General features: G+C 40.8%; 2 protein-coding genes across 7 annotated transcripts in view; one reads left to right on the forward strand and one right to left on the reverse strand.

Annotated features, from left to right (window-relative positions):
• The window catches only part of usta (uronyl 2-sulfotransferase a), a 153,078-nt gene extending 142,042 nt beyond the window's left edge, over positions 1-11,036 (forward strand). For all 3 annotated transcript variants that reach the window (XM_021612555.3, XM_090243426.1, XM_090243425.1), the window contains exons 6-8: positions 824-921; positions 1,136-1,293; positions 9,437-11,036. In XM_021612555.3, the coding sequence (XP_021468230.1) occupies positions 824-921; positions 1,136-1,293; positions 9,437-9,729 (549 nt within the window). In that variant the 3' untranslated portion in view covers positions 9,730-11,036. The remainder of the gene's footprint in view (positions 1-823; positions 922-1,135; positions 1,294-9,436) is intronic.
• The window catches only part of LOC110529902 (solute carrier family 22 member 16), a 105,848-nt gene that overhangs the window by 30,303 nt on the left and 54,283 nt on the right, over positions 1-21,262 (reverse strand). For 2 of the 4 annotated variants that reach the window (XM_036985462.2, XM_090243421.1), the window contains exons 6-8: positions 18,648-18,757; positions 18,332-18,431; positions 14,482-18,165 (exon numbers count right to left, since the gene is read on the reverse strand). In XM_036985462.2, the coding sequence (XP_036841357.2) occupies positions 17,998-18,165; positions 18,332-18,431; positions 18,648-18,757 (378 nt within the window). In that variant the 3' untranslated portion in view covers positions 14,482-17,997. Of the gene's footprint in view, positions 1-14,481; positions 18,166-18,331; positions 18,432-18,647; positions 18,758-21,262 lie in introns of those variants that run through there. The other 2 variants (XM_090243423.1, XM_090243424.1) reach the window with 1 other exon arrangement.

The following is a 21,262-nucleotide window of genomic DNA, read 5'->3' on the forward strand; positions in this document are numbered from 1 at the left end:
CTCACCTATCAGCATGTAGGCCACAGTGAAATAAACCAACAGAACACTCACACACAAGACCTCCTGCTTTTTTAAATTATCAACACCCTTTAACCTGTACAGACTGGTACCTGTTTCAACTGAGAAGCATTTTTGAAGTGTTTTTATATATGTGTGTGTGTGTGTGTGTGAGACATGGGTTTAACTCTTGTGTTTGTAGCAGAAATGTGTTTTTAATCTTTCTCTTTCTTTTTTAAATTTGGTCTCAGTGGGCCTCCCTCGTTCAGTCCACTGGTTAAACAGAGAAGTGGTTTAGTGTTTCACTGCTACACTCCAGTGGCTCCTATTTTTTTCACTGAGGCGATGGGTTATTTGACATGAGGGAGAGAGGATGGTGGAATTGAATTGGGATGTTAGCAGCATGGCCAACATAATGTGGCTAGCTGAGGAGACCAAAGGTTGCCATCGTTTCTGTTTGATTGGTCTGCATTACTAGTCAGTTAACTGTCATCATTCTGGACATATAATAATAGCATCAACCTCTAACTACATTTTACTCTTGAGATAACCTACACTCCCAGATGACCTAATATCTGAATTGTAACCTTGTGGATATGAAGCTGCATGTCTTATTTTTAGGCTGTTAGAAAGTGGTTTGGGGCCAGAGTGTCTTTTCCAATGATAACCAGGAGAAAAGCAGTACGAGTTCCTAAGAGAGAAAAATACTTGGTGAAGGATTCCCCCTAGTGAGAGTAATGTAGTATTACAGTAAAGCTGACGATGATTGTCTGACTTTCTGATTGTGTTTCTGATTGGCTGTCTCTTCTGTCTCCCTCCTGTCCAGGATATCAATGTCTGCATCCTGGAGAATTACCCAGAATGTTCCAACCCCAGACTCTTCTACATCATCCCTTATTTCTGTGGACAGCACCCACAGTGCAGGTAAGAAGATCTGTATTGCATCATAGAATCAGGCTCCAAATTTGGAGTAAAGAAATGTTATAATAGTCACACATTGTCCTGGCTGGTATTCATATTTTTGCGACTGGTAATGTTTAGTACATTATTAGTGGTATTAGAATTATCATTGGTTATACTTTCCTTTGGGTTGACAGATATTTTCTTCTGACTGTGTCTGTTGTTCTGTGTGTTTCAGAGAGCCGGGAGTATGGGCTCTGGAAAGGGCCAAACAGAACGTTCTAGAAAACTTTCTTATTGTGGGGATCCTAGAGGAGCTGGAAGATGTCCTGCTCCTTCTCGAGAGACTGTTGCCTCACTACTTTACTGACGTACTCAACATTTACAAGAGCCCAGGTACACACGCAAGCACACCCTGGCCTGTAAACACCACATTACACTGCGTTTAAATGATTCACATTTAAAATAAGAGTTAACTCCAAAATCAACGTTTGTCAGAAGTTTATTTTCATACCTCAAAAACGGTCTACAGTAAGACAGCATTAGAAGAAAGGATAATTAGCAAAATACTACATCTTCAAACATAAGGAACTGGAACACAAAAGTACTGAATCAACACGGTTGATAAAACACAGAAGATCAAACACAGAGGACATAGAAGGCGCAGTATGTGTGACTGTGTTGTGATGAAAGTTGGGGTGTGTGTGTGTTTTTGTGTTTGGAAAAGTGTGAGTGAAAAAGGATAGGGGTTGCAAATCCCAGAGCCCATGCGTGTTTGTGAGCAGGGGTTGTGAGAGAGAGGGCTTTCAATTTTGTGCAGATATGGGATATACATTTTAAAATAAATTATTCATATTTATTTATTTACTGTCCTATCATGATGTAACAGTCCCCAACTCTATACCCCAGACACCCACCTGAGAGACCCATACACTAAGGAGAAGTCCTTATTTGTTTTATGGGCCTACTGCAAGTAGCCGATATGCAGCAAAATCAGAAGATGAATGTGGTCAGAGACCTACTAAAGCAGCACCGCCCTCTCAAGATTCATTTTCTAATAATTGCGCTAACAGTTGTTGCCTTCTCACCAAACTGCTTGCCTATTGTCCTGTATCCCATCCCAGCCTTGTGCAGGTCTACAATTTTACCCCTGATGTCCTTACACATCTCTCTGGTCTTGGACATTGTGGAGAGGTTGGAGTCTGTTTGATTGAGTGTGTAGACAGGTGTCTTTTATACAGGTAACAAGTTCAAACAGGTGCAGTTAGTACAGGTAATGAGTGGAGAACAGGAGGGCTTCTTAAAGAAAAACTAACAGGTCTGTGAGAGCCGGAATTCAAATACTTATGTCATGCAATAAAATGCAAATTAATTACTTATACAGTGCCTTGCGAAAGTATTAGGCCCCCTTGAACTTTGCGACCTTTTGCCACATTTCAGGCTTCAAACATAAAGATATAACACTGTATTTTTTTGTGAAGAATCAACAACAAGTGGGACACAATCATGAAGTGGAACGACATTTATTGGATATTTCAAACTTTTTTAACAAATCAAAAACTGAAAAATTGGGCGTGCAAAATTATTCAGCCCCTTTACTTTCAGTGCAGCAAACTCTCTCCAGAAGTTCAATGAGGATCTCTGAATGATCCAATGTTGACCTAAATGACTAATGATGATAAATACAATCCACCTGTGTGTAATCAAGTCTCCGTATAAATGCACCTGCACTGTGATAGTCTCAGAGGTCCGTTAAAAGCGCAGAGAGCATCATGAAGAACATGGAACACACCAGGCAGGTCCGAGATACTGTTGTCAAGAAGTTTAAAGCCGGATTTGAATACAAAAAGATTTCCCAAGCTTTAAACATCCCAAGGAGCACTGTGCAAGCGATAATATTGAAATGGAAGGAGTATCAGCACTGCAAATCTACCAAGACCTGGCCGTCCCTCTAAACTTTCAGCTCATACAAGGAGAAGACTGATCAGAGATGCAGCCAAGAGGCCCATGATCACTCTGGATGAACTGCAGAGATCTACAGCTGAGGTGGGAGACTCTGTCCATAGGACAACAATCAGTCGTATATTGCACAAATCTGGCCTTTATGGAAGAGTGGCAAGAAGAAAGCCATTTCTTAAAGATATCCATAAAAAGTGTTGTTTAAAGTTTGCCACAAGCCACCTGGGAGACACACCAAACATGTGGAAGAAGGTGCTCTGGTCAGATGACACCAAAATTGAACTTTTTGGCAACAATGCAAAACGTTATGTTTGGCGTAAAAGCAACACAGCTGAACACACCATCCCCACTGTCAAACATGGTGGTGGCAGCATCATGGTTTGGGCCTGCTTTTCTTCAGCAGGGACAGGGAAGATGGTTAAAATTGATGGGAAGATGGATGGTGCCAAGTACAGGACCATTCTGGAAGAAAACCTGATGGAGTCTGCAAAAGACCTGAGACTGGGACGGAGATTTGTCTTCCAACAAGACAATGATCCAAAACATAAAGCAAAATCTACAATGGAATGGTTCAAAAATAAACATATCCAGGTGTTAGAATGGCCAAGTCAAAGTCCAGACCTGAATCCAATCGAGAATCTGTGGAAAGAACTGAAAACTGCTGTTCACAAATGCTCTCCATCCAACCTCACTGAGCTCGAGCTGTTTTGCAAGGAGGAATGGGAAAACATTTCAGTCTCTCGATGTGCAAAATTGATAGAGACATACCCCAAGCGACTTACAGCTGTATTCGCAGCAAAAGGTGGCGCTACAAAGTATTAACTTAAGGGGGCTGAATAATTTTGCACGCCCAATTTTTCAGTTTTTGATTTGTTAAAAAAGTTTGAAATATCCAATAAATGTCGTTCCACTTCATGATATGTCCCACTTGTTGTTGATTCTTCACAAAAAAATACAGTTTTATATCTTTATGTTTGAAGCCTGAAATGTGGCAAAAGGTCGCAAAGTTCAAGGGGGCCGAATACTTTTGCAAGGCACTGTAATAATGTACGACTGGAGTTTATATATAAATGCCTGGAATATTTCAATTTTGGAGAATCGCTTATAAAATAGGTTAAAGTTATGTATAGTAACCCTAGGTGTAAAATAGTAAATAATGGCAACACCTCAAAGTTTTCAACTGTCAAGAGGAGTAAAACAAGGTTGTCCACTATCGGCACATCTCTTTATTATTTCCATTGAAATGTTAGCTGTTAAAATCAGATCCAACAATAATATTAAGGGATTAGAAATCCAGGGCTTAAAAACAAAGGTGTCATTGTACGCTTATGATTCATGTTTTCTTAAATCCACAAAAATGTAATCCCTCCACAGCCTCAGAGGATCTAGATACTTTTTCTAACCTCTCTAGATTAAAACCAAATGATGATAAGTGTACTATATTACATATTGGATCACTAAAAAGTACAACTTTTACATTACCGTGTAGTTTACCAATAAAATGATCGGACAGTGATGTGGACAGACTCGGTATACGTATCCCGAAATATTATTATCTCACTGCAATACATTTGAATAGAAAGTTATCAAAATAGATAAGATCTTGCTACCATGGAAAGGGGGGGAAAATCACCCTGATTAACTCTTCAAACATATCACTATTTGCTTATGGTTTCGCCTAAACCTAGCGACCTGTTTTTTAAAAATATTCAATTTTATTTGGAATGGCAAGGCAGACAAAATTAAAAGGGCGTATTTATATAATGAATATGATTTCAGAGGGCAAAAATGATTACATATTAAAGCATTAGACCTCTCACTAAAGGTGTCAGTCATACATAATTTATACTTAAATCCAAACTGGTTCTCTAGCAAATTAGTAAGAATGTCTCACCCTGTCACTGGTGTAGAGAGGAGTAGGCAGGAGCAGGTTTAGAACTACTGAACTTATTTAAATGTAATTATATATATATATATATTTTTAAATGTAACCTTTATTTAACTAGGCAAGTCAGTTAGGAACAAATTCTTATTTACAATGACAGCCTACCGGGGAACAGTGGGTTAACTGCCTTGTTCAGGGGCAGAACGACATATTTTTACCTTGTCAGCTTGGGGATTCAATCTAGCAACCTTTCGGTTACTGGCCCAATGCTCTAACCACTAGGCTACCTGCCATCCCCCCGTTAAGCACCATAGATCAAAGCGGGACGGAACCCAAATGCTGATGTGCTCAAAATATATCTTCATGAATAAAAAGGCACAGGGCGAACCCAAAGTGCAAAATTTAAAGTGCTCAGGAAATAGTAGGAGAGATTCCACTCAGGAAAACAAGTAACATTTACAGTGACCGACAAAGACAAATGCCAGAGGGAGTATATAGACAGTGATAGAGTGGGGATTGGAACCAGGTGTGTGTAATGATGACGAGACAAGTCCAGGGTTGATGAGTGAAGGGCGTTTGCCAGCAGTAGGTTCGGCAGCAGCTAGAAGGCCGGCGACGCCACACGCATGAGCTGGACAGGAGGGGAAGCCAAAGCGAAGGCTGCTGTGACACACCCCATGTTCAAGAATGGTCTTTTTCCCTTTATTCAGATTACAGCCGCTCACTTTCGGTTATTTGAAAACGAAATCATCTCAAATATCGTTCTTTTTTAAACAAGCCATAGAAAGTTAGTTGCAATTTCCGTTTAATCCACCACAAAAAAAACAGAACAAATAATTCAACAAATATTGTGGTTAAACTCAAATATAGTAATTGATCAAATATTTTTTAATTTTCGCTAAAATAAAATAAAAAGGTATAATCTTTGTCAGTTATATCATAAATAGGGCTGGTTGAGTTATGTCACACGTGCAGCTAACAACTATATGGAAATGTATGCTCTACCAAAAATACAACCAACTGATTGCAGCATTACCACAAAAAAATGGAAGAGGCAAGTGAAACGGGGAAAAGTAAGGAACTTGCACCAAAATTGGTTAAGAAAATGGTGAAAAAAAAAAATATATATACCACTTTCAATTAAAGACCAAAATGACAGCTGTGCCATATAGATTGCAAAATAGTTGGGAAGAGATTTTCTATGTACCGATTCCATGGCACACTGTTTATGAATTGACACGTAAAACGATGCCAGATTCAGAACTTAGAATTTGTCTATTTAAATTATTATACACAATTCTTGCAAACAATAGAATGTTATATATATTGGGATACAAACTTCCCAGCTCTGCACATTTTTTTGCAAGGAGGCAGAGTCATTAGATCATTTATTTTGGTACTGTCCATATGCAGCTCGTTTTTGGTCACAGGTCCAGGAATGGTTGAAGAATTGCAACATTTACCTGGAGAAAATGCTGCAGATAGCAATACTGGGTGATTTGAAAAGTCATAGTCAATCGATCAATACTATAATACTTTTAGCAAAAATGTTTATCTTTAACTTATAATCTGTAGAGACTGAAAATAGAAAGGTTCAGAACTTTTTTGAACAGCACAGTTGAAAAATATATGGCAGATAGAAATCTGAGATAGGTGAGAGGGGTTGAATGGAGCTGAAGGGTGGGACTAATAACAACAAGATAACAAACATAAAATATACTGTGTCTGTAAAATGTATATAGGCTCGGAACTTTTGTGAAATAGCACAGTTAAAAATGTATGGCAAATAGAAATCAAACTGGATGTACATCAGAAATAGAGGAAGGACTAATAACAAACTAAATATAACTATTGTAAAATAGATTGTGTCCGTAAAATGTATATAGTATGTATAAATTAGAAGTAGAAGCCTCCGGTACCAGTCAAAAGTTTGGACACACCTACTCATTCAACGGTTTTTCTTTATTTATACTATTTTCTACATTGTAGAGTAATAGTGAAGACATCAAACTATGAAATAACACATATGGAATCATGTAGTAAACAAAAAAGTATTAAACAAATCCAAATATATTTTAGATTCATCCAGGTAATAAGGTGGCTGTGTTGAAGAATCTAAAATATATTTTGATTTGTTTAATAGTTTTTTGGTTACTACATGATTCCATATGTGTTATTTCATAGTTTTGATGTCTTTACACACTCTTTGCATTCTCTCAACCTGCTTCACCTGGAATGCTTTTCCAGCAGTCTTGAAAGAGTTCCCACATATGCTGAATACTTGTTGGCTGCTTTTCCTTCACTCTCCGGTCCAACGTATCCCAAACCATCTCAATTGGGTTGAGGTTGGGATTGTGGAGGCCAGGTCATCTGATGTAGCACTCCATCACTCTCCTTCTTGGTGAAATAGCCCCTACACAGCCTGGAGGTGTGTTGGGTCATTGTCCTGTTGAAAAACAAACGATTGTCCCACTAAGCGCAAAACAGATGGGATGGCGTATCGCTGCAGAATGCTGTGGTAGCCATGCTAGTTAAGTGTGCCTTGAATTGTAAATAAATCACAGACAGTGTCACAGATTTCCACCTGTCTAAATGTCCATTACTTGTGTTTTTTGGCCTAAGCAAGTCACTTCTTATTGGTGTCCTTTAGTAGTGGTTTCTTTGCAGCAATTCGACCATTAACGCCTGATTCACACATTCTCCTCTGAACAGTTGATGTTGAGATGTGTCTGTTGCTAGAACTCTGAAGCATTTATTTGGGCAGCATTTTCTGAGGCTGGTAACGCTAATGGACTTATTCTCTGCAGCAGAGGTAACTCTGGGTCTTCCTTTCCTGTGGCGGTCCTCACGAGAGCCAGTTTCATCATAGCGCTTGATGGTTTTTACGACTGCACTTGAAGAAACTTCTTGAAATTTTCCGGATTGACTGACCTTCCTGTCTTAAAGTAATGATGGACTGTTGTTTCTCTTTGCTTATTTGAGCTGTTCTTGACATAATATGGATTTTTTTTTTTTTACCAAATAGGGCTATCTTCTGTATACCACCCCTACCTTAACTTTTAAATAGGCACACCTGTTAATCGAAATGCATTCCAGGTGAGCACCTCATGAAGCTGGTTAAGAGAATGCCAAAGAGTGTGCAAAGCTGTCATCAAGGCAAAGTGTGGCTACTTTGAAGAATCTTGAAGAATTTGTTTAACCCTTTTTTGATTACTACTGATTCCATATATGTTATTTTATAGTTTTGATGTCTTCACTATTATTCTACAATGCAGAAAATAGTAAAAATAAAGACAAATCCTGCAGTGAGTAGGTGTGTCCAAACTTTTGACTGGTACGGTAAGTGTTGTTTATTAGTTTACTCCAATTAGGTGAGGGGTGCTAGGGTTTGCAGGAAATAATACAATTAAATATATATTTTAAAAAGATGTGTGTTCCTAATATATAATATACACACACAGTGCCTTGCAGAACTATTTATCCCCCTTGGTGTTTTTCCAATTTTGTTTGTCTTCAAGAGATTTGAGACTGGGACGGAGGTTCACCTTCCAGCAGGACAATGACCCTAAGCATACTGCTAAAACAACACTTGAGTGGTTTAAGGGGAAACATTTAAATGTCTTGGAATGGCCTATTCAAAGCCCAGACCTCAATCCAATTGAGAATCTGTGGTATGACTTAAAGATTGCTGTACACCAGCGGAACCCATTCAACTTGAAGAAGCTGGAGCAGTTTTGCCTTGAAGAATGTGCAAAAATCCCATTGGCTAGATGTGCCAAGCTTATATAGACATACCTCAAGAGACTTGTAGCTGTAATTGCTGCAAAGGGTGGCTCTACAAAGTATGGACTTTGGGGGGTTGATAGTTATGCACGCTCAAGTTTTCAGAATTGTATTTGTCTTATTTCTTGTTTGTTTCATAATAAAAAATATTTTGCATCTTCAAAGTGGTAGGCATGTTCTGCAAATCAAATGATACAAACCCCCAAAATGTTTAATTCCAGGTTGTAGGGCAACAAAATGCCCAGGGGCGTGAATTCTTTCATATGTGATATATATTTATATTTAAGCAATAAGGCCCAAGGAGGTGTGGTATATGGCCAATGTACCACAGCTAAGGGCTGTTCTTATGTATGACACAGCCCTTAGACGTGGTATATTGGCCATATAACACCAACCCCCCAAATTGCCTTATTGCTATTATAAACGGGTTACCAAGTCAGTTAAGACCAAATTCTTATTTACAATGATGGCCTACACCGGCCAAACCCGGACGGTGCTGGGCCAATTGTGTGCCACCCTATGGGACTCCCAATCATGGCTGGATGTGATACAGCCTGGATTCGAACCAGGGACTGTAGTGACACCTCTTGCACTGAGATGCAGTGCCTTAGACCGCTGCACCACTCGGGATATAACACAACTGTCAGCCAATCAGCATTCTGGGCTCGAACCACCCAGTTTATAAATATAAATATATTTTTACCCCAAAAAATACATGGGGGATTGGAAGTAATGCAGACAATTACATTGATAGAAGCTACAATCTATCCACAATATTAAAGCTGATCTAGCCACACACACAAAAAAAAAAAAATCTTCACTTTGATGGCTGACAATATGTCTCCTCTTCGCATTTCAACCATACATCAGTAACTTCCTGTTATGTTTCTTTGTCTCCTCCCCTTCCTGCAGACTACATGAAGATGGGGAACATGACTGGCACGGTGCGTAAACACACACCCACTCTGGAAGCTCTTCAGGTGTTATACCACCGTATGCGCTACGAGTACGACTTCTACAACTTCATCCGAGAGCAGTTCCACCTGATGAAGAAGAAGATTGGCCTCAAGTCGGTCTCCCGACCCACTGCCCACCAGGCCTCCTTCCTAAGAGAGCTGGCCGTCCGAACCCCAGAGCCCCTTGACGAAGATGAGGAGTTGGAGACCGACCTCGAGGACGCCAACAGCTGGTTCGTCCAGCCCTGACAGGTCCCGTGGCGACTGAAAACTTTACCAGCAGCTGGTTGGCTGGAGGTGGCATGAGAAGGGGGCGGGGAATACGCCCTGTCTGTCAGCATTCCCAGGAGGACGATTGGTTGGGGGTGTGTGGATCCTGATGCCCGTGTTTTTACGGGCTCCATTTTCCGTTTGGCTCGGATGGATAGATGGATGGATGGATGGGCGGATGGATGGATGGATGGATGGATGGACTAACTGCCATATTTAAAGATTGAAGATTGAAGATTAATGGAATCTTTAAAAATGTAACTTTGGTTGTTTTAAGGTTTGATTTGACTTGGTTTAGCTCAAATGTGACAGTGTCTATGGATAACAGAATCAGTTTACTTTGCTTAACAGATGTTGAAATGATACAAGACGGTCAAATGGCAAGAAGAGCACCCAACTATGAATTCAGAGAATTCCAAACGTGTGCCTATGATTGGATTAGACATTTATCCAACAATATATGAAGATGGGTTGAATATTTTGGGACATAACTAGGGAAATATTGAGGAAATATTATGTTCATTGGTGAAAATGTATGTTTGTCCTCAATTGTCAATGTTTTCATAAGACAGAGCATTAATGTTTGACATCCTACAACAACAATAAACACTCAAAGAAAAATATTTTATTAAAAAGATAGAGCTGAAGGATGAAACATTTTAATCCAAAGCTTTACCTGAACTCACCAAATGATATTACCATTTGTTAAGTCTTAACTCACTGCACTTAATCTTATTTTGATGTTGTTCAACTTCAGATGTCTACTTTGTTTTCTCTGTTTCCAAACTCTCTCCTGACTCTCAGTTCTACAGTATTTCATAGTGCAGCCATGGTGTTACACTTTGGTCATTTTAGGTAACTCAGCATCCAGAGAATAAATGGCCACAACAACAAGCGATTACCTAGCATTAGTACCTACAGTATGAAGTACAACATGCCAATCTAATATACAGATTGTGGTAAGGCCTATGTAGTCATTGTCATTGTCTTCCGTGTGGATTTTGTTATTGACAGTTTAATTTATTATTATTATTATTATTATTATGTATTCATTTGCATTCCAGATAAGATTCTCAGGAAAAAAAAGGTTTCTTACAAAGTTGAAATCATTTGTACGTTTAGGATTCTTACAACTATCTAGTTATTCATACTATCTAAAGATGAGTCAAAGGTCCAAAATAAAATATGATCAGCTTCAAGAAATGGCGAAACTGTTTTACAATGAATGGAATCCATGAATTTCAATATCCTCAGAGAGTTTTCAAAATAAAAACCTAACAATTGCAGTTGTCTGTGCTTTCCCTCTCATTCTTAATTATACAAAGGAGTGCTAGCCTATTGTTTTCCAATTTGAGAGGATACATTTAATGTACATTTACCCACCTATCTCTGGATCCATGAAAGAAATGCAGCCTCTGTTATGTGCTAACAACATGATCAACCAGAAGTACTAGGTTATTCCGGTGTAAGTGCTGTTCCAGTTCCCCTTGATTAAGAAGAAAATTGGCCTCAAGTCGGTTTCCCGACCCCCTGCCCAACAGCCCCCCTTCCTGAGAGTAAAGGCCCAGTCTTCAACACCCCAGAGACCCTGAAGAAGGACGACCAAGACCCCAACAGCTGGTTGGTTACCACAGAAAAAGATGACTCAACCATTGAGCAGTGATCAAATCTGGAAAGAAAAGTTTATGTCAGAACACTGCCAGTTTCCATTGACATTAACTGATAACCGCCATTGTTGCTATTTTGGAGTCGGAAGCTTAGTCCTCCATCAGACGTCCCTGTGAATCTCTTGGGTGCCCTGAGAACCGCTAATATGGACAGTGGATGAGATTGGCTGGACATGGTGTGATGAGGGGGCGTTTGCATTACAATCACAGAAGTAAGATTAGCCAATGCTGATCCCGACTTCAGGGGAAAATTAGAGACATGGATAGAGGGTTTGTGGGGGGTTGAAGGGATGAAGGAATTGGTGTGTTGAGAAGAAGACCAGGAGATGGGAGGGAATGTGGAGGGGTTGTTGGGGTCTACAGCTGTTGAGCCATTTAGGGAGTTGGCCCACAGAGAAATCAGCTCGCTTCTATGTATTTGATTGTAGCTCCCACATTGACCAGCAGATGGCGGCATCTCCAATTCAGCTTGACTGACAGGTCAACCAAGACTTCAACTCTAGGTCACCTCTGGTGAACTCTGAAGACATTGTCTATATGGAAAATTAATATGAAGTAGCTAGTCCACTATATCAAAACTCCACAAACAATGTCCATATGAAAAATATAGTGAATATGTTTTTTTTATTTTTAATGCCTTCCTGTTTATGGGCCCTTTATTTCCACAGAACAGTGGTCACATTAAGCGGGAATATGGAGGTCAAGGACATGAGATTGTTTTGGGATCAGTGCCAGTGCCACTACCTAAAATACCAATGTAATTGACAGGTATCCTAGTTTGTTCTAGTTTTCTTGGAATAATGACTTAATGAGGCTCTCTGCACATCCACACTGCCTGTCAGACACTGCATAATGGTACCAAACTATTCCTGTTACTGGGATATGTGTACATGTCACCATGGGTTTGTGCGTGCCTGCGTTTGTTCATGGGTGTGTGTGGGTGCGTCTGTGCATGCTTGTGTCAGTATGCTAGTCTAAGAGGGGTATCCTACGAAGCGAGCTTGATCTACTTAGGGTTTTCTAAAGCTAGTCAGCTTCAGTTAGCTTCACATTCCTATACGGCTTCATCTGTACTATGATGGTGGATATTGCTCGTCCACCTGCCACTAACTCTAGCAGGCGTATAACTGAGCGTGCATCACACATGGCTAGTCGAACGCCGAACTCTTCATTGAGACAATCCTGAAACATCAATCTATGATTCTGTGCCAAAATCAAATTGAAATAATAGTTATCTTGCATATTCAACGGGCTATGTTGTGAAATAGGATTTTATAAGTGCTGTCTTTACATGTTAATGCCACTTTGGTGTGCTCATCAATGCACAAATACTATTTTCCCATTCCTATTGAGCATAGAAAAGTTTTACATTGCTTGAAGTTTAAAATGCATTCTGTAAGTGTAATGTGATATATTTTAACATTACTGTTTTTTTCAACAACAACAAAAAAGTGTTTGATTAACCAAATATTTAATCAGTCATCTTCCTCAAATTAAGGAGATGTTGATGCAATCTTTGCAAGAGGGAGGGAATCTGATTTCATTGGTCCTCAACTCGTTGCTCAGTCATTTAATTCAGGGTAAGTGGAGTTAGCCTGCCTCTGAGCAGGTTTATTCTGAAGGATTCTTTGCCATAGAAATTTACCAGGCTAAAAGGTGAGCTTTCGTATGACCGGTTATCCCAAGTAGACCAAAGTGACTTTGCTAACTCCTCAAACCTGCTTCGTAGGATACCCATAAGGTCAGTATGCCGTAGATCAAATGAGCCTGACTTAGGTATTTATGTTGCTGCTATTTCTGTTACATAGAGAAATGAGCTGGTGGAAGAAAGCGAGAGGGAGAGGAGTGTGAGCTGCTCCTCACACACACACACACTCCTCTCCCTCTCGCTTTCTTCCACCAGGGCCCATGCACCAGCTCATTTCTCTTTCTCAGAGTCCTTGGCCTGCAAGCGCTGGTTTCCTTCTCTTTCTCTCCCACCCTCTTTTCATTACCCTTCGCTCTGTCACAAGCCTCACTGCATAGGGTCTAATGGTGACCAGGCTCTGTATAGGTCACCACTACAAAGCTTACCACTGATAGCATAAAATGTGTGTGTACAAGTGAAGTCTGTATCAGTCAGTGTGTCTGGTAGAGACACATACACCACAGATACTCCGGATGCTAATACTTGAGCAATCCAGATGAACACAGATGACAGATGACTACTGAGTTTGAGGTAGTGTAGAAGATGGAGCTGGCAGTGAAGACCCCCTCCTCCTCCCCTCTCCAGCAGCGAATGGAAAGCTGTGTGTGTCAATGGACTGGCCCTGGGCTCACTCCACACACACAGTAACTCTGTATACACACTCTGTCCTCCACACACATAATAAAAAATTAAAGGCATGAGCTGGCTCACACCAGTGGCGCTCGATGTCGATTTTTTAAATGTGTATGGCCTCATTTCTATTACAGCATATTGGACCTTTCATATTTCTTTCACCCAGCTCAATGTAACGTTGATGGGGTTAGACTACTACATGATACTCACATTTTCCCTATACCTTTCATGAGGTTGCTACAACCTAGCCTACAAATGAAAGTGTGAATGTAGGTGCACAGGCCGAGATAAATTAGCGTAATCAAGGTGACAGACAGTGACACATTCAACACCGCTTGCCTGCATCTAGCTTATGTAGGGTGTAATCATTAGTCCAACAGTTGCAAATGTGAGTTTCTACATTTGAGAAATGTTTTTGTGCTGGGGAAGAGAAGCTTTCTCTTTTGGAGCTGTGAGATTACATAGAATACAGTATAAAGGCTTTATGAACACATTTGATTTAACTAGGCAAGTCAGTTAAGAACAAATTCTTATTTACAATGACAGCCTACCAGGGAACAGTGGGTTAACTGCCTTGTTCAGGGGCAGAATGACAGATTTTTACCTTGTCAACTCAGGGTATTGACCCAACAACCTTTCTGTTACTGGCCCAACACTCTAAGAACTAGGCTACCTGCCACCCCAAGGACATTAAGAACTCTAGAACCCTAGCTACCTGAATGAACCAGGAGAAAGGCCACGATATTTGTTAGACATCTCCTTTTAATTTCCCTTCAAATGAAAAAAATAAATAACATGAAACCTATCAGTACAAAAATACACATTAACAATCAATTCAATGATTGTTAGACTGTTAAAACAAACAAAAAACAGATGACAATTGCATCAGTTGCTTTTTTTGATGAGGATGTTTTATAGATTTCCAATGTCAGGAAACCAAATATCAGAGCTGTGTGTGTGTTCGTTTACATAGTATATTGCCTGATTATGTTTTAGAATGATTTAAAAGCAGATCATAGTGTTCATCGTCACATCTTTGGTCAGAAACATCATGGTTTAAAGAGTAATCAGAACATTTCGAAACATGAACAAAACCCATTCTTTCTTTTTTTAAATACAGCAATGTCTTTCTTCTATCTTTTCATCCAGGAACTATGCTCCCAACACAGAGAAAGAAGTCTACTTGATCCATTTCTGGATGGGAGACTAGAATGTAGCTTACTTCATTTATATTCATGCACACCCACACACACTCACTTCTTTAAGGTAGTCCATCGCATCAGAACACGCAAAAACAAACACAGGCGCAAGCGCACATGTGCACGTCGGGACATCGGGCGATGACATGGAAACCGCCCACTAGGGGCAACAGTGAGCGCTGTTACCTTCAAGTTGGTTTCAGATGGAGATGGTGGCTGGGAGTACACATCTGCCTCTGGTGCATAAGGTTGCGTGTTTGAATCTAGCAATAGAAAGTCGTTCTTGAGATTTTTGTTTTAAGCCTATCCCAAACCTTAACGCTTACCTTAACCATTAGGAGTTAATACCTAACCTTAAGATTTCTGAGTTAATGCCTAAACTTAACCCTAACCTTAAAAATGTGGAGTTAATGACTAAACCTAACCTTTAGCACTTAGAAATGTAAAGTTTGGAACAACTTCAAAATTTGACATTTGAGGAACATGGATGAAAGTCTAATTCTGATGCGAGACTGTGAGAGCTAGTTGGCATTCACAGAGTAAGTGAAGGGTATTATCAAAGGCATCGTAAATTACATAGATTTTTTAAAAACATCACAGAGATCGAGAGAGAAAAAACTACAGCTACAGTGCATTTGGGAAGTACTCAGACCCCTTGACTACTTACACATTTTGTTACATTACAGCCTTATTCTAAAAATGGATTAAATTGTTATTTTCCCTTATCTACACACAATACCCCATAATGACAAAGCAAAAGCAGTTTTTTAGAAATGTTTGCAAATGTATTACGAATAAAAATTGCAATTTCACATTTACATAAGTATTCAGACCCTCTACACAGTACTTTGTTGAAGCACTGTTGGCAGCAATTACAGCATCAAATCTTTTTGGGAATGAAGCTACAAGCGTGGCACACCTGTATTTGGGGAGTTTCTCCCATTCTTCTCTGCAGATACTCTCAAGCTCTGTCAGGTTGTATGGTGAGCATCAGTTACTTTCAGGTCTCTCCAGAGATGTTCAATCAGGTTGTCCTGTTGGAAGGTGAACTTTCCCCCCAGTCTGAGGTAGTGAGCGCTCTGGAGCAGGATGTTTCATCAAGGATGTCTCTGTAATTTGCTCTGTTAATCTTTGACTCAATCCTGACTAGACTCCCAGTCCCTGCAGCTGAAAACAGCCCCACAGCATGATGCTGCCACCACCATGTTTCACCGTATGGATGGTGCCAGGTTTCCTCCAGACGTGACGGTTAGCATTCAGGCCAAAGAGTTCAATCTTGGTTTCATCAAACCAGAGAATCCTGTTTCTCATAGTCTGTGAGTCCTTTATGTGTATTTTTGCAAACTCCAAGCAGGCTGTCATGTGCCTTTTACTGAGGAGTGGCTTGCGTCTAGCCACTCTACTATAAAGGCCTGATTGGTGGAGTACTGCAGAGATGGTTGTCCTTCTGGAAGGTTCTCACATCTCCACATAGTAAGTCTGGAGCTCTGTCAGATTGACCATTGGGTTCTTGGTCACCTCCCTCCCTAACCACCTCCCAATTGCTCAGTTTGGCCGGGAGGCCAGCTCTAGGAAGAGTCTTGGTAGTTCCAAACTTCTTCCATTTAAGAATGAAAGAGGCCACTGTGTTCTTGAGAACCTTCAATGATGCAGACATTTTTTGGTACCCTTCCCCAGATCTGTGCCTCAACACAATCCTGTCTTGGAGCTCTACGGACAATTCCTTTGACCTCATGGCTGTGGGACCATATAGATACAGGTGTGTGCCTTTCCAAATCATGTCCAATCAATTTAATTTACCACAGGTGGACTCCAATCAAGCTGTAGAAACATCTCAAGAATGATCAATGGAAACAGGATGCACCTGAACTCAATTTCGAGTCTCATAACGAAGGGTCTGAATACTTATGTAAATAAGGTTCCTTTTTTTTGCCCAAAAAAATCTGAAAACCTGTTTTGTCATTATGGAGTATTGTGTGTAGATTGATAAGGATTTTTATTTTATTTAATCCATTTTAGAATAAGGCTGTAACGTCACAAAATGTGGAAAAGGAGAAGGAGACTAGTTTCCAAATACACTGTATATTATCACGGTGATATCTTATGGTGGATGCCCTGAGATAGATTCAGTATAAAGTACTTATAGAAAACACAAACACTATGCACTTTTCTCTGTGTGTGTGTGTGTGTGTGTGTGCGTGTGTGTGTGTGTGTGTGTGTGTGTGTGTGTGTGTGTGTGTGTGTGTGTGTGTGTGTGTGTGTGTGTGTGTGTGTGTGTGTGTGTGTGTGTGTGTGTGTGTGTGTGTGTGTGTGTGTGTGTGTGTGTGTGTGTGTGCGTGCGTGCGTGTGTCGGTGGACTTCAGATAAACAAAGTACACTTTAAATGACATAACAATAGCATTGTTAGTAACACATAGCCAAAATCAGCTGCACTAGATGATCATCGGGCTGAATAGAGGTAACTAAATCACAGTCTCAGTCAGTGAAACGTCAAATTTCAAACGCACACACACGGGCATGCACGCACACATGCATGCACACACACTTCCTTCATAGAACCTGCACACTCTTTCTTTCTCACTCTCAATCTCTCGCACACACATTCATTAGTGGCTGTGATTGGAAGGCACACGTGACGTGAATATCGAACATGAGGCTCAGTTTCATGTGGCTCTCATCAGGAGACTGAGATGTGGTGAATAAAGGGCCTTCACTTCACTTCCCTCTGTCTCTGTCTGAACAGCTGCAGCCAAGGAACTCAGAGGTTGGCTGCGGTTGGTTGGCTCAACCAGAGCATACCAGCTCTGAAATTGGCCACTTTGCAGAACAAATGTAAAAAAAAACACTTTATTACAAAAAGTTCTACTAAGGTTCCAAATTCGATGTTGTTTGTTTTTGCGGTTGTTTATTTTGTTGGTTTCTTGGTATCGCTTCCAGTAGTCTCTCTCCTTCTCTCTCTCCTCCACTTCCTACTCCCTCTCTATCCCTGGCCACCTCCTTCTCTCTGGTTGGTGGTGAGGTGTATCCCTCAGGGCTTGCCGTCCAACTAGTTGCTCTGGATCTAGTTCATCTCCACCCCCTCCTCAGGGTCTTTCTTTCCCTGATCAGGGCTACTCTTCCTGCCTAGAGCCTCAGCCTCCTCCATGGTGCTGGTCAAGGGCTCACCCAGGGTCTCTGGTAACAACAGGGTCAGAACACCTATTATAAACGCAAGGATCCCCACAATCAGCTATGGGAGAGGAAAGGAAAGCAAAGAGAGGAGAAAAGGAAAGTGTTTGTTGAAGAACTAAAATGTGTCATCATAATCACAATACATGCTCTATCTACAGTGTCTGTCTGTCTGTCTGTCTGTCTGTCTGTCTGTCTGTCTGTCTGTCTGTCTGTCTGTCATTTACCTGTGGTAGGTATTGCCAGATGTCAGCTAGGTAGACACAGAAAGGAGCCACGATGCTGCCCACACGACACATCATACTGCCACTGCCCACCGCCAGGGACCTGAGGGGAGAACACACACACACACACACACACACACACACACACACACACACACACACACACACACACACACACACACACACACACACACACACACACACACACACACACACACACACACACACACACACACACACACAAAGTTCTATAATTGATAGCATCTGTTAGGATACATGAAGCATGTGGGATACATAAAGCTGACAGTTTGTACTGTACCTGATGATAGTTGGGTAGAGCTCACAGGTGTAGAGGTAGATGAGACCAAAGGCTATGGCAATGGCAAACTTCCCTGTCATACTGAGGATGATGACTAACACCTCAATGTCCTGCAGCACAGAGGGAGAGGGGTGGGACAGAGTAGATAAATAAATAGGAGAGAGAGAAATACATTGAAGATAAATAAATAGAAGAGAGAGAGAGCAATCAACAACAGTGCAACTCTAAACACTAACAAACATCTGTTGCCTGATTACGCAGGTCCCAGCCAATCACATCACAGCATCAGTCAACAATCAGTTATTCGAGCTGGAACACACCATTTCAACATGAGGAAATAAGCTACAATGTCTGATCTTTAAACTGAGATATATATTAGTAACTCTGTGATTGAAAAAAAACGGTTTGACTTTGAGGTTTGCTTTGCTTTAAGCCCAGTGAAGGAGAGAAGTACATTACCACCCCTTCCACTCTTTCTGTCTCTCCTTCTCCTCCTCACTTCTCTCTGTCTCTGGTATCCTTCCCTGGCTGAGCTATCTGCTCATGTAATTGGAGCTGTGTGGTATGTGACCTACTCAGCCAAAGTTGCCTCCCACTCCACAGCAAGCACCCAACACAGTGTGTGTGTGTGTGTAATGATTTTCTTCTTCCTCTGAGGAGGAGTATGAAATATCGGACCAATGCGCAGCGTCGTAAGTCTCCATAATGTATTTATTAAACTGAACACAGAATACAAAAGAACAAGAGAAATAAAGGAAAACCGAAACAATTGAGTATGGTATAACACAGACACAGAAAACAACTACCCACAACCCATAGTGGGAAAACAGGCTGCTTAAGTATGGTTCTCAATCAGAGACAACGATCGACAGCTGCCTCTGATTGGGAACCATACCAGGCCAAACACAGAAATACATAACCTAGAATACACAACACCCCAACTCACGCCCTGACCAAACTAAAACAGAGACATAAAAAAGGAACTAAGGTCAGGACGTGACAGTTGCAGTGGTACTCCACTCCAGCTCAACCAATCTGACCCAGTGCACCTGCAGGACTATAATTCAGGCTGTTGCCATGCTGCAACAGATCCACAGTAAACTATACTGTAACAGGCCTCTCTCTCTCTGTTGGCCAGGAGCTCTGGCCTGCAGCTGCTATGGACCATTACCAACAGATATGGAGATCCCGCCCTGCTGATGATGGAAAACAAGTGGCTACTGCTAGAGCAAACCTGTTAAAGCAGAATCCCACACAAGCACACAAAAACATATTGGACTTTATCACATGTAGCCAATAGGGCAGGGATCATCAACTAGATTCAGTTGCAGGCCAATTTTTTTCCTGAGCGGTTGGTCAGGGGGACGGGAACATAGTTTTCAAATAATTTGTAGACTGAGCCCAAACAGCCCAACAAGCAAGGATAGAAATAATTATGTTTCAGTCAGATATTTGTGATGGTATACAATAATATCTCTCTATTATGCGTGAGAATACTTTAGAAGGGATTTCCGAAAAATAAAATCACTTGGAGCCGACTCCTTGTTGGCCGGGTCTGGTTAAGGTCAATTAAATGGGTGCGTTCGAGTGGATCACTTTTGTCAAGTTGATGGTCACCGACTTCATGCTGCAGCCATCACCTGTATTATGGGAGGCTCTATTGTGAATCAATGATTAGGATGTTTTTGTTTGACCCACGCAAACATGACGTGACTGAAACAACTTTGTAGAAATTCATGTATACAGTGGATATGTACAAATTGATGTGATATTTGAGGCATTCCCTCTCAACAATTGAGTGTACAATGTGCACACATATATTTTAAGTTTGTGAGTGTGTGATATGGAGGTTGAAGACCAGTCTAGCTAACACAAACCTCTCTAAGTCCTTGGATCGCACGTCAGCTAGGCTAGGCTAGTTGGGGATATGTTTATTTTCGACAAGATAAAAAAAAAAACATTTCTAAACAATGGCAACACTGCCATGTTGCACTGAGCCTTGCTGTTTTAAAACCACATTAGTGTCCGACTGTCACAGATAAACCTCCCCCGACTTCTCTCCTCGACTTTCATCTACAGTCAGCTGCTTTCACTTTACCACTCAAACCAGACACTTTTTGGACCCTTTCAAAAATGGGGGTATTAAAATATTTGACATTTGTACCACAAATCAATGTAAGGAGATAAAAAAAATGATGTTGAAATGTTACAAAAATGATAACATTCCTTTAAAAAGTATTGTTGTGACCAAATGATGGATTGGATTATATCGTTTTTCTTTTGTCATGGTGAAGGACCATAAAACCTAATTGAATGGATATGCTATGGGAGCAGAGTTCAGAGTTCAGAATTCAAAGTTTGGATGTAATTGGGCGGTAAGGTACAGGGACATGGGACGCTGAAACTGATTTTTTTGAGAGGGACAATGGGGTCTGTGATAAGCAAGAAGGTAGAATGGGTCAGGTAAGGGTTAAAGTTAGGGCTAGGGTTAGGGTTAAGTCCAAGGATATTGTTAAGGCTAGGGAAGCAGTGATACCCAAATCCACACCTGCTGACATTACTGGAAATTCACTACAATGATACTCAGCTCAGTTACTGTATGTTAAGCACCGATC

This window comes from Oncorhynchus mykiss, chromosome 8 (assembly GCF_057628025.1).
Source record: "Oncorhynchus mykiss isolate SJ-2025 chromosome 8, ASM5762802v1, whole genome shotgun sequence".
Taxonomy (NCBI): domain Eukaryota; kingdom Metazoa; phylum Chordata; class Actinopteri; order Salmoniformes; family Salmonidae; genus Oncorhynchus; species Oncorhynchus mykiss.